Here is a 14,457-nt window from a genome sequence, read left to right on the forward strand (position 1 = left end):
TCTACAAACCTGGTGATTGGATTTTATTAGGTTCAGCCAAAGAACTCAATAATTTTTAAATAACATCGAAGTTCACTTGTTTTGCTACTGAGGTTCAAGTGGGGCTGGAATTGACTGTGCACTAACCCAGGGGGCTGTGACACTGTCTATTTTTTAAAAAAAAATTTATCATTTGGTTTGTGAGGTTTGATTGTGGACTGCGTTTATATTTCAGACAGTGAGGGAATTCTATCATTCTTTCCTCAGGAAGAAAGACCAAATGACCGAGCATTGAATGGTTTCTTACCGTTTCCCTTAATCCCATATGGGAATGTGTGAAACAGGTAGTTTGGCTTGTGCCACCAATCGCCCGCAATGCTTAAAAATAAATTGGTATTCCGAATAAATCTGAAAAAGAAAACACAAGATCAGGAGGCAAGAGATTAAAATGGAGCAGTCAAAATGTGTAACGGCTGAAATCCCGAGGAAATGAATAGGCAGCTTACTTTGGAAAGATTTGTCCACTGTGCTTGTTTGACTGCCAGGTTGGACATTCTGTATCTTGACTATAATGAAACAGACAGGTTTATGCATAAAGAGATGTTGCTTCATATTTGGTATCATAAATTGCGTGTTTTAATTATATCCACCTACAGCAGAACACACCAGCTCCCATTTCTAAACTGCGGTGTGACCACTACACCCTGTGGGCACGATTTACCGGCCATGCCCCGACCCTCCCTCCAAGATATATTTCCAAGTCAGGATGGTGAATGACTTAGAGGGGAGGTTCCAGGTGGTGGTGTTCCCATATGTCTGCCGCCCTTGTTCTTCTTGACGGTAGAGTTTATTTGTGGGTTTGGAAGGTGCTGTCTAAAGCAGCCTTGGTCAGTTCCTAAAGTGCAACTTGTAGATGGTACACACGGCTGCTGCTGTGCATCAATTCTGGATCGAGTGAATGTTTGTGGAAGGGCTGGCAAACAAATGGGCTGCTTTGTCTTGGATGGCATTGAGCTTTTTGAGTGTTACTGGAGCTGCATTCATCCAGGCAAGTGAGGAGTATTCTATCACACTCCTGACTTGTGCCTTGTAGATGGTGAACAGGCTTTGGGGAGTCAGGAGATGAGTTACTCATGATTCCTAGCCTCTGATCTGCTCTCGTAGCTACAGTATTTATAATGCTGGGGTTGGAATAGAAATTTGGCAAGGAAGAACATCGAAGAGGGGAGGAGAGGAACATGAGTGGTTTGGCTGTAGAAGAGAACTGAAGACAGGAAAATAGAAAAGAATTTAAGAAAAAAGGAAGCATGTAAATAGAATGATGGGCTTGATCCAGAGTGTCAGCTGAACTGTGCATGTGAATGAACAAGCGAATGCTATAAGTTTTATGGGCCTGGTTACTTAATAATCAATGTAACTAAACAGCTGATAGTAATTGGAGAATAAGGGAATAGAAAGGAACCAATAGGAAGGAGTCCTGTGTGAAAGCCAAAAGTCTCGTGCTGGGATTACATTGATGGAGGATGGAGTCCTGTTCAAGTTGGAAGACAGAGTGAGTGAAGTTCAGAAATAATTTGAGGACAGAGTTGCAGAGAATACACTGAGATGGCTTTCCATTTCTGGAGACACGCGAGGAGATGAAGCACCCACTTATGTCAGTTTCCAAAGCGTGTTCTTCCCTGAACAAGTCTGATGTCAGGGGCTTTGGCTTGAGTGAAATGAACTGTTACCAAATTAAGCGACAGGAAAAAGAGGCAAGTGATGAAAAGTTTTTTCAGACCAGGGGAAAGTGCACAGTGTGGTTTCCCAGGTCAGTACAAGGGAGGCTGCTTTTCATTACCTGTATTATTGACTTGGTGTGCAAGGTACAGTTTCAATATTTGCCGAAGAACTGAAACATGGAAGCTTTGTGAACGTGGAAAAGGATCGCCATAGACATCGAGGAGGTCAACTAGCTGGTGCAATGGCTGGGCAGTCATGTGGCAGATATAAACCAACTGATGTCCCTCAGAGAAGTTTGAAATGATACATTTTGATGGAAGGTTAAGGAGAGGCAATATAAAATAAAGGATACAATTCTAAAGGGGTTGGAGGAGGAAGGAGGCCTGAGGGTATATGTGCACAAGGTAGAAGTTTGTGAAAATAATTTAAAAGGTACATGGCATTCTGGGCTTTGTAAATGAGGCACAGAGCACAAAAACAAGGAAACTATAATGGATATTGACAAACACGAGTTTGGCCTCAACTGGATTGTTGTGTCCAATTCTGGTCATCAGACTTTAGATCTCCAGAGAGGGTGTAGAAAAGATTGATGAGAATCATTCCAGGGATGAGGGACTTCAATTACATGGACAATTCGGGGAAGCTGATATTGTTCTCCTTTGGGAAGAGAAGGTTGAGAGGAGATTTGCTGAGGTGTTTAAATCACAAGGAGTCTCGGTAGGGTACATAGAACAGTACAGCACAGAACAGACCCTTCGGCCCTCGATGTTGTGCCGAGTCATGATCACCCTACTCAAACCCACGTATCCACCCTATACCCGTAACCCAACAACCCCCCCCCTTAACCTTACTTTTTTTTAGGACACTACGGGCAATTTAGCATGGCCAATCCACCTAACCCGCACATCTTTGGACTGTGGGAGGAAACCGGAGCACCCGGAGGAAACCCACGCACACACGGGGAGGACGTGCAGACTCCGAGTGCACAGACAGTGACCCAGCCGGGTATCGAACCTGGGACCCTGGAGCTGTGAAGCATTTATGCTAACCACCATGCTACCGTGCTACCGTAGGCAGAGAGACCTTGTTCCCATTGGTGGAAGGATCAAGAAATAAAGGACACGGATTTAAGGAAAGTGGCAAAAGAACCAAACACAGCAGGAGGTAAAACTTTTTTATGCAGCGAGTATTGCTAGGATTCACTGCTTGAGAGTGTGGTGGAGGCAGTAAATTGTGGCTGGAAAATGGATGTTAGATAGTGGCACAGCAGTTAGCATTGCTGCCTCACAGCTCCTGGGACCCAGGTTCGATTCCGGCCTTGGGTGACTGTCTGTGTGGAATTAGCACATTCTCCCTGTATCGGCATGCGTTTCCTTGGGTGCTTCGGTTTCCTCTCACAGTCGAAAGGTGTGCAAGTTAGGTGGATTGGCCATGCTAAAATTGTCCTTTTGTGTCCAAAGGCTTGCAGGGTAAGCAGTGTTACGGGGTTGTGGGGTATAAGGTGGCGGAGTGGACCTAGGTAGGGTGCTCTTTGAGAGCGTTGGTGCAGACTTGATGGGCTGAATATAAGAACATAAGAACTAGGAGCAGGAGTAGGCGATCTGGCCCCTCGAGCCTGCTCCGCCATTCAATTAGATCATGGCTGATCTTTTGTGGACTCAGCTCCAATTTCCGGCCCGAACACCATAACCCTTAATCCCTTTATTCTTCAAAAAACTATCTATCTTTACCTTAAAAACATGTAATGAAGGAGCCTCAACTGCTTCACTGGGCAAGGAATTCCATAGATTCACAACCCTTTGGGTGAAGAAGTTCCTCCTAAACTCAGTCCTAAATCTACTTCCCCTTATTTTGAGGCTATGCCCCCTAGTTCTGCTGTCACCCGCCAGTGGAAACAACCTGCCCGCATCTATCCTATCTATTCCCTTCATAATTTTAAATGTTTCTATAAGATCCCCCCTCATCCTTCTAAATTCCAACGAGTACAGTCCCAGTCTACTCAACCTCTCCTCATAATCCAACCCCTTCAGCTCTGGGATTAACCTAGTGAATCTCCTCTGCACACCCTCCAGTGCCAGTACGTCCTTTCTCAAGTAAGGAGGCCAAAACTGAACACAATACTCCAGGTGTGGCCGCACTAACACCTTATACAATTGCAACATAACCTCCCTAGTCTTAAACTCCATCCCTCTAGCAATGAAGGACAAAATTCCATTTGCCTTCTTAATCACCTGTTGCACTTGTAAACCAACCTTCTGTGACTCATGCACTAGCACACCCAAGTCTCTCTGAACAGCGGCATGCTTTAATATTTTATGGTTTAAATAATAATCCCGTTTGCTGTTATTCCTACCAAAATGGATAACCTCACATTTGTCAACATTGTATTCCATCTGCCAGACCCGAGCCCATTCACTTAACCTATCCAAATCCCTCTGCAGACTTCCAGTATCCTCTGCACTTTTCGCTTTACCACTCATCTTAGTGTCATCTGCAAACTTGGACACATTGCCCTTGGTCCCCAACTCCAAATCATCAATGTAAATTGTGAACAATTGTGGGCCCAACACGGATCCCTGAGGGACACCACTAGCTACTGATTGCCAACCAGAGAAACACCCATTTATCCCAACTCTTTGCTTTCTATTAATTAACCAATCCTCTATCCATGCTACTACTTTACCCTTAATGCCATGCATCTTTATCTTATGCAGCAACCTTTTGTGTGGCACCTTGTCAAAGGCTTTCTGGAAATCCAGATATACCACATCCATCGGCTCCCCGTTGCACTGGTAATGTCCTCAAAAAATTCCACTAAATTAGTTAGGCACGACCTGCCTTTAACGAACCCATGCTGCGTCTGCCCAATGGGACAATTTCTATCCAGATGCCTCGCAATTTCTTCCTTGATGATAGATTCCAGCATCTTCCCTATTATCGAAGTTAAACTCACTGGCCTATAATTTCCTGCTTTCTGCCTACCTCCTTTTTTAAACAGTGGCGTCACGTTTGCTAATTTCCAATCCACCGGGACCACCCCAGAGTCTAGTGAATTTCGGTAAATTATCACTAGTGCATCTGCAATTTCCCTAGCCATCTCTTTTAGCACTCTGGGATGCATTCCATCAGGGCCAGGAGACTTGTCTACCTTTAGCCCCATTAGCTTGCCCATCACTCCCTCCTTAGTGATAACAATCCTCTCAAGGTCCTCACCTGTCATAGCCTCATTTTTATCAGTCGCTGGCATGTTATTTGTGTCTTCCACTGTGAAGACCGACCCAAAAAACCTGTTCAGTTCCTCAGCCATTTCCTCATTTCCCATTATTAAAACTCCCTTCTCATCCTCTAAAGGACCAATATTTACCTTAGCCACTCTTTTTTGTCTTATATATTTGTAAAAACTTTTACTGTCTGTTTTTATATTCTGAGCAAGTTTACTCTCATACTCTTCTTTATAGCTTTTTTAGTAGCTTTCTGTTGCCCCCTAAAGATTTCCCAGTCCTCTAATCTCCCAGCACTCTTTGCCACTTTATATGCTTTTTCCTTCAATTTGATACTCTCCCTTATTTCCTTAGATATCCACGGTCGATTTTCCCTCTTTCTTGGCCTCCTTCTGCACTGTTGGGATTCTATGGATATTCTATTCTCTAAGCAATGAAGGGAAGCGTTTTGGATATGGGGGAATGGGACTAAATTGCTCTTGCAGAGATTCACACAGGCTTGATGGGCTAAATGGCCTCTTCAGTGCTGCAACCATTCTACAATTCCTATGATAATTCACTACGACAGTTGGAAAGGGAGGATCTGTGGTCCACAGGTTTTGTAACGTTTCACTGGAATTCCTGCTGAATGCATTGAGGGCCAAGAGGGATAGAATCTTCACTGTGTTATTGTTTTCATGAAGAAACTTGCTGCCACAACAAAGGAGGTCTGGATTGAGAAGTCTGAGAAGGTCAACAGCAAGAATATGAAGCCAAGATCTATAGCCAGTGCTGGAAAAATCTCAATGATCTTACTCTATAAGGAAAGTTCAATACCGAACACTTTTTAACAATCGCTCTCGATCCATTCCATCTTCTCCCTCATGCACCATTCACACTACGGGAACAATGTGAATTGATAAAGCGCCTTTTGCATAGCAAAATAACTCCAGGGGCTTCACAGGATTTTCATCAAACAAAATTTGACACTGAATCATAGAGTCATATAGGTTTACAGCAAGTAAACAGGCCCTTTGGCCCAACCTGTCCATGACACCCAGTTTTTACCACTAAGCTTGCCCTAATTGCCCGTATTTTGCCCTTATCCCTCTATATCCATCTTTCTTATATAACTGTCTAAATGCTTTTTAAAAGACAAAATTATACCCGCCTCTCGTTCCAGCTACTCCCCATCCTCTGTGTGAATAAAGTGCCCCTCTGGACCCTTTTGCATCTCTGCCCCCTCACCTTAAACCTATGCCCTTTAGTTTTAGACTCCCCTCCCTTTGGGAAAAGATGCTGACTATCTACCTAATCTATGACCCTCATTATTTTATAAACCTATATAGGATCACCCCTGAGCCTCCTACGCTCCAGTGAAAAAAGTCCCAGTCTATCCAGCCTCTCCTTATAACTCAAACCATCAAGTGCCGGTAGCACCCTAGTAAATCTTTTCTGCACTCTCTCTACTTTAATAATATTGTTTCTATAATAGGATGACCAGGTCTGTGCACAGTGTTCCAAGTGTGGCCTTACTAATGTTTTGTATAACTTCAGCACGGTGTCACAACTCCTGTATTCAATGTTCTGACCAATGAAACCAAGCATGCCAAATGCCTTCTTCACCACCCTGTCCACCTGTCACTCCACTTTCAAGGAGCTATGAACCTGTACTCCAAGATCTCTTTGTTCTATAACTCTCCCCAACCCCCTACCATTAACTGAGTAGGTCCTGCCCTAATTCTGAATTCCTTTTAGGACTCGACATGACCAGCCCAGAAGTGACGGTCCTCACACACGAGACAGCAGTAAAGCAATTAGTTGAAACTGTAAGGTCGGCTCAGTTAGCAGCTGCAGTTAAATTGGGAAAGAAAAGGAAACAGAGCAAGGCTTGTTTCGACAGGACTGTCCATTCCACAGAATGTCAGGTTGGACAACAGGTTATGTTATCTGTTTATAACTCCAGCACGCTTTTGGCCCCAAAATTTTCCGGCCCGTACTCAATTGCGGACAAAGTTGGGGTACTTAACAAGATAAAGTACCCCAACGGGAAGACTGCCTGGTTCCATATCAACCAGTTAAAGGCATATGGAACACAGTCCAACCACTCACACCATGTACTGCTAGATGCAGCAGAACACCACGCCCCACCCACAGGAGACACATTTCCACCCTCCCCCTCACAGACCAGCACCTCATCGGACTCGACCTCGACTCCGCCCATTGGCTTCAGACCACGCCCCAAAATGCCCACAAGCTGCCACAGCAGAGACAGCGACTGTGACTTTGACGACAGCCACAGCATGCCTCTCTACTGCCCTGATACAACAGACCCCACACACATCAACTACGACCCCGCCTACAGTGATTTGGAGATCACTTACATTAAAACACCAGACCCACACCCAGTCCCATCGCCCAACTATGACGACCCCGACAACATTCGTACAAATTTAGACCCTACGCTTTGGCACAGGGACAATTCTTGTAGACTTGTCCGAAATGACGAGAGTGACCCCCGGTCACATAATGCTATGATTGCATGCCTGATCCATACAAGGGTATGGGATCCGGGAGAAGAGGATGACTCTGAGTCTGACCCCTGACACGGCAACCCCTTTGTGACCCTGTTCGCAGAGAATGAAGAGAATTGAGGTATCCAGATGATGTAAAAAGAGGAACCGCTGCAGAGATAAACGGTGTCCTTTCTGATGGAACCTGCAAGAATGTTTGGTGATGTTTTTTTGTTTGTTAATGTTTGTTTTTTGGAGATTGGCCACACGACTTTCAGCTGAAAAGCTTGTGACCACCTCACATGCACGTTAGTTGGTCCGCAGATATCTCTGAGAACTTGACTCAGCTGCAATGTCTGGAGCCCAGCTTAAGGCTTCACCCTTTACCCCACTAGGAGCATCTTGGCTCCCCCTTTTTCTTAGGTGCCCCTCTATTCTGGGAATAGAGGCTGCTAATCCACGATCACCATATTCATGCCCGTTCATTCCAGGTCACTCAGGCAGTGGAGAAATGGCATTGAGGACCCGCCCTGTCTGAGGATCCCCCCTCTGGTCAGCTAAGCTCGGGTACAGCACAGCACGCCCTAACCGGGGATTCCATCCAAATCTTACCCATCGCGGCCCATACGCAACTCATTCGTATATCTTATTTCTAAAGTTTGGTTTCATTTGTTTTGTTTGAGGTAGCCCTTCGGCTGCCACTCCTTATGCTATTTACATCCAGGAACATTGGGATGGTAAATCGCAAAACCTGTGAAACAGCTCGCAGTAGCACAGTTGTTAAGTGTATGTCTGGTCCTAAATTCGCTTTTGAAAAAAAGAAAATGAGGGGAGTCACAGGGAGTGACTTGGCCATTCATTTAATGGACAATTGGAATAAGAGGACAGATACACTAGCATTAAAGGTATTAAAAGGATCATTGACATGCTTGATCCCCTAGCTTTCGGACGTTCGAAGGAGGGACCAAAGCAGGATCAGAGCAAGATCAACAAGAAAGAAAACAGAAGGAAGAGAAGAGAGAAGAAAGATGACAGCTATTGTAGTTTTCTTCCTCACTTTTGTACATTTGCGGCGACCGTAAATCCCTTTACCCCCTCCCCGGCCGTTAATGTTTCCCAGACACCGACTACTCAAAGCCCGGTGACGAACAGCGATGACCCGACCTGGTGCACAAAATCTATGAATTGGTACTCCCTATCATATGTTGTAGAATCACTTTTGGCGATAGCAGTTCTCTGCATCGTAGTACAGACACTTACGTTAAGGAAATGGAGAAGGAGAGCCTCCCGTTCTCGCGCCTCGACCATATACAGAGTACAATCCCCTATTTTCGGCTTCCACCAGTCCCCCCAACCCCTTGATGTGTAATGAATGATTTAATTTTTGAGTTGCTGTTGTAAATAAAGACCTTTTCTGACGTATTGTGATGTTCTGAGCTCGACTGCCGAGCCAGAAATGGAATATAATGATGATAATGTTTTAAGGATAGGAAGTTAGAATGTTTAAATGTGTAAGGGAGTGTAGTTTACAAAGAATAGTTAGAGGTTCCCTCGTAATGCATGTCCCCTTTGACATAGCGCCATAATTGAGGAAAGTGTAGAGGCCATGGGACTCGCTGAGGTCAGGGAACACAAAGACACTGAACTTGGGTGATCCTTCATGATTTCTCATGAAGATCGCAAGGAGGGAGTGTAGCCACCTGGGGTGGCCACTGCCCTACACAAAATGGAAGATTACAAAGAATACAGGGAAAATGGACATGTTGCAAAAGCAAGCAGCTTGCAAAAGCACTTGTGTATTCTGACTGCTGCAGAAACCAGACAGCACTGTGAAAGAAAACAAGTTAGCATACTAATGAGGTGATACCCGGTGATTCCCAGGTACAATGGAAACAAGTTAACTCAAATCGCTACAGTGAATAGAAGGCCAGACTTCTCAGCGCCAAGAGAAGTCCAAAACAATAAGCCCCAAGAACCGCCCAGTGATCGAGGGACTGCCCCGTTATTGGGGAAATACAAATCAATCGATTGGGAAGAGACCCAATCGATTGCGAGTGTATAGAGGGTCCGCCCAGGTGGGCGCGAGATCCTGGGAGAGGTATAAGACAGAGACCCCAACCCCAGCTCTCTCTCTCAGCCGGCCCTCCCAACAAGAACACCTTTGTAGCTGCTCTCGAACTTGACCACGGAGAGGAGAGGCCTGGCCAGCAGCCACCATCAAGTAAGTGTCACACAACACACGCTATGAGAGTAGACACTCCTGACCCCTTTAGTCCACATCGACTGGAAGCCTGCGGATCCAAGACAAAGCTAGAGGCCGTTGTTCCCTGATCCGGCAGTTCCCTTATTCCAGATAAGTATTGGCCTGTTAGTGGTAGGATTAGCCTAGTCTTGTAGTTTATATGCATAATTAGTAGATAACTATTATAATAAACGTGTCTTGTTTGAACTTACTAACTGGTGTATGGAGTTATTGGTCTGAACTTGAACTTGAAACTTGTGGCGGTATCTTAACGATACCTGGCGACTCTAGAGCTAAGGAACGAAACAGAGCCAAATTGAGTGTAAAGCACACTCACCCAGAACGAGCAACAAAGGAGAATATTGGCGGCTCAGGTATAAACATGAGGGATTGACAGTCCTGCCAGGCACTGACTGATGTAAGTTGGCAGTGCACAAACCTACCCCACAAATAAATCCCATTCGTCAAGATTCACTTTCCATTTCACCATAAGCACAAAATCCACATACATCCTTACTGGCCACTTTTAGCACAGCCCTGCCCACCTTGCAGCAGAAGAGACCACAGGAAATGGTGAAGAGATCCAGCGGCACGGGAGAATGCCCAGCTTATGTAGACATGACCCCAGTGAAGGTTAAGTGAAGCCTGTGACACCTTCAGTATTGGCGATGGCATGAATTGACCAATTTAAATATCAGGCAGAGGTGGACAGATGGAACCTGTAAATTCTCCCAGCTGAGCGGGAGCAGAAAGGGCAGCGGTGAAGAATACTAGTGGACATGACGCCCTGCTCAGATGGGTAGGAAAATCCAACTGTGGAAGCAGCCATGAGAAGGAGAATATTGGCGTCTCAGGTACAAACATGAGGGATTGCCAGTCCTCCCAGGCCCTGACTGATGTTGTTGTAAGAACGTAGCTGATATGTTCACTACTTCCTGTTGATTGTACAGCCTTAGTATACAGTTAGTGAGTAAGATGACAGGGAATTTATTAAAATTAAGCGAATAAGCAATTTCACTTACAAACGACCAAAATCAAACATTTTGACTTTTCTAAATCTGAAAGAGAAAAATAAAACATTAAAATAAGGAAGCCAAACGCTTACTGATTACATAGACTGAGTGAGTTCCTGTTACATCAAAGAACAATAATGATTAGGCTACATATTCCTGGGGCGGGTTTCTCTGCACAGCGATGCTGGAATTGTGAAACATGATCGGGCGGAGAAATTGGTGACAGCCGAAAATTGAGTTTGCAGCCGGGCGCCAAACGGAATGCCATGCTCCAGTCCCTCAACAGCAGTGTGAATCCGTTCTCCACCGCACAACGGCGTGGGCATGCAAACACCATGCCCTTAGCATTTTCTGGGCCTCCCGCGATGCTCCACGTCCGCCAGGAGGAATTATCGATGGCGAGGCTCATTTTTTGTGGTATCTGCAGTCGGGAAACAGGCCTGGTTGCTGAGGGGAAGAGAGGGGGTAAGAAGAGTGCCCAACATCGCTATCGTGTGCTGCCACTTGTGTCGCTGGCTGGGGGGCATTTGCCAGGGCTGGAGGGAGTTGTGGGAGGAGGGGGGCAGGAGGTGAGATGTGGGCCGGGCAAGGACCACCATTGCTGCAGCCTACAAATCTGCCATCCAGCTGCGCATGTCGCTGACTGTCCACGGTGAACTTAGCACCGTGGGTCTTTTGGGTGCCCCCCAGGCCACCCACCTAGGTACCCTCTGGCCCCAGCCGACCCATCAACAGTAGGGGTGGGCTCCAGCGCAATCAGTGCCATGTTCTTGGCTGGGATGAGGGTCGGCATGCATTGGAATGCCATGTGGTGCCTGTGTTAGCCCAGTAATTTGTTGGATTTTCCGGGGAAGGTAACTGCTCTCGTGTATGTGGAACACTCACGATTCAGTCCCGAGAGCACTTAGTCTCCCAAACGGAGAATCCAGACCCTGATATTTTATCAACTCAGTCTCTCACTCCACTGTTATGATGGGCACACCCCTTAATGTACATAATCCAAAAATATTCTTCGCTTAGCCGGGGCTTTCACACTGGGGATCAGAGTCCCAACTAAGTGAGCTGATACCAAACACATCCACTGCGGCGGCAATTATACCGAGCACTGTGAATGTGGGATTGCACATTTGATATTTAGATTTCAATTTAGATTTATTGTCACGTGTACCAAGGTACAGTGAAAAGTATTGTTCTGCGTACAGTCCAGGTAGATCGCTCCACACATGAAACGCAGAACATACGATAAATACACGAGGATACATATTGAACATACAGTGGTTGGAGTGTACAGTATATAGTGCTAAGTGTACGGTGATATAGAGCTATATTCAATTGTTCACTGATACTGAGTGCTATTCTAACCCACCTGCCTGCCAAGACACTGACAACTTTGGAACATCCGCTTCTTTTAAAAAATGACTGATTTTAAAGCAGAAAGTTACCATCGGGCAGGTTGATTTGAATTTACTCCCATTGATTCTGTCGTGATATTTTGATACAATCGCAGCTAAATCTGATCTGATGATCAGAGTGACAGTTGCTGCAAATGTCTAATTTCATGCAGCATATATTTTAGGATTGTGACTTTTATTTAGAGAATTAACATTTTTAAATGTAGGATAAATCAAAGGCTGGGAGGCGGGCACATCAAAGGATAGCCCATGTTTATTTTCTCGGATCATAATGGGATATGTTGGAAGCAGCAATGAGTGACCTAATGGAGATAGGATGTGTCAGCTGTCTCAATAAGAGGTTCAAATTACCCCTGTGGTCTCCCAGGACAAAAGGAAAGCCTGGGAGTTGGAGATATTGGCCGGAATTCTCTGGCCGTTGTGATTCTCTTTTCCCGCTAGCAGCGCACCGTTAGCCGTGGGTTTCCCTGCGGCGTCAATGGAAATTACCCATTGGAAAGTGGCAGAATACAGAATCCTGCCACCAGCGAATGGCATGCCGCAGAGAAAGATGGGGCTGTGGGATCAGAGAATCCAGTCCAATTAGTTTAAATATCTTTCTGGAACATCCCAGCTGTGCCACATTTCTGTGGAAATAGTTTATACAGGGAATTTTTAAAGAACCGGTTTTCAAACTGAGATGTGGCCCCTGATGTTAGAGAGCCCACAGATTCAGCAAACTAAGCTGGCTGTCCAGCCTGCTTGCCAGGAAATAGTTTGAGAAATGGGAGTGTTAGTGGGCAAAAGGTACAATTAAATAACATTAAACAGAGTGTAATACAAAAGCCCAAAACAAGTTTGTTCATATTTAATGTGACTATAATTCTCACCACTCTGACTTGAGTGGGTAATTACTGAAGGCTGGAAGGGAATCACTGCTCATTATTATACAACATATTCCCCAAGTCAGCTTTCTGAAAAAAATTCCTAATTTTGAATTATCAAAAAAATAACAGAGTTTTGTTGAAACGTACCTTCAACCAGTACAATCATTATTTCCATTCCGTACCAGTAAGGGAAATGTTCATGCATGGAGACACATTTGAAAGGACTTACCCAAGGAATGCATTCCAATGACAGGACAAAATGAGTATGGTCAGCATGAGACATAAACAGCGAATGAGATAGTTAACCATATTCCAATCTATAAATAACAGGAGAAAGGTAAGTTACTTTGTATTGCCGCTCACACTCTTCCATATCGCACTCCTTACAGCTACAGACAGACAATGAGCAGTAAAACCCGTACATTAACCATTACAGCACCATAATGTGTGAGGGCACATCTCCTTAAAATTGAACTGCAATTTGTCCACTTCACATCACGTTGATTGGAATGCGAAGGGATTCGGAAGTGAAATGAAAGCAGGAGGTCTGATTCCACTCTGAGTAAATTGAGAATCAAAATAAGTGACTTCAAATCTTGCCAATCAACAGCAGTGACTTGTATTTATATAGCACCTATAATTTAACAAAATGTCCCAAGGTGCTTCACAGGAGCGATACAGAACAAAATGTGACAAGATGTACAAGGAGATTGTGGTAGTATGACTAGGGGTATTACGGTACCTTGGAAGTGAGCTGCTATTGGTGCAGAGGACTCGCTGCCCATTGGCCCGGGTAAGTCATGGGCGCTCAGCCGATTGGCTGAGAGGTACAAAGAACAAAGAACAAAGAAAATGGTGGTTAGCATAAATGCTTCACAGCTCCAGGGTCCCAGGTTCGATTCCCGGCTGGGTCACTGTCTGTGCGGAGTCTGCACGTCCTCCCCGTGTGTGCGTGGGTTTCCTCCGGGTGCTCCGGTTTCCTCCCACAGTCCAAAGATGTGCGGGTTAGGTGGATTGGCCATGCTAAGTTGCCCGTAGTGTCCTAAAAAAAAAAGTATGGTTAAGGGGGGGGGGGGGGGGGGGGGTTGTTGGGTTACGTGGGTTTGAGTAGGGTGATCATGGCTCGGCACAACATTGAGGGCCGAAGGGCCTGTTCTGTGCTGTACTGTTCTATGTTCTAAAATTACAGCACAGGAACAGGCACTTCGGCCCTCCCAGCCTGCGCCGATCCAGATCCTTTATCTAAACCTGTCTCCTATTTTCCAAGGTCTACTTCCCTCTGTTCCCGCCCATTCATATACCTGTCTAGATGCTTCTTAAATGATGCTATCGTGCCCGCCTCTACCACCTCTGCTGGTAAAGCGTTCCAGGCACCCACCACCCTCTGCGTAAAAAACTTTCCACGCACATCTTCCTTAAACTTTCCCCCTCTCACTTTGAAATCGTGACCCCTTGTAACTGACACCCCCACTCTTGGGAAAAGCTTGTTGCTATCCACCCTGTCCATACC

General features: G+C 45.4%; 1 protein-coding gene across 4 annotated transcripts in view; it reads right to left on the minus strand.

Moving 5' to 3' along the window:
* Window positions 1–14,457, minus strand: part of LOC119954558 (CMP-N-acetylneuraminate-beta-galactosamide-alpha-2,3-sialyltransferase 4-like) — a 131,759-nt gene that overhangs the window by 71,380 nt on the left and 45,922 nt on the right. For all 4 annotated transcript variants that reach the window (XM_038779894.1, XM_038779893.1, XM_038779895.1 and 1 more), the window contains exons 3-6: window positions 13,177–13,264; window positions 10,679–10,714; window positions 486–545; window positions 287–387 (exon numbers count right to left, since the gene is read on the minus strand). In XM_038779894.1, the coding sequence (XP_038635822.1) occupies window positions 287–387; window positions 486–545; window positions 10,679–10,714; window positions 13,177–13,264 (285 nt within the window). The remainder of the gene's footprint in view (window positions 1–286; window positions 388–485; window positions 546–10,678; window positions 10,715–13,176; window positions 13,265–14,457) is intronic.

This window comes from Scyliorhinus canicula, chromosome 19, assembly GCF_902713615.1.
Source record: "Scyliorhinus canicula chromosome 19, sScyCan1.1, whole genome shotgun sequence".
NCBI classification, from domain to species: Eukaryota; Metazoa; Chordata; class Chondrichthyes; order Carcharhiniformes; family Scyliorhinidae; genus Scyliorhinus; species Scyliorhinus canicula.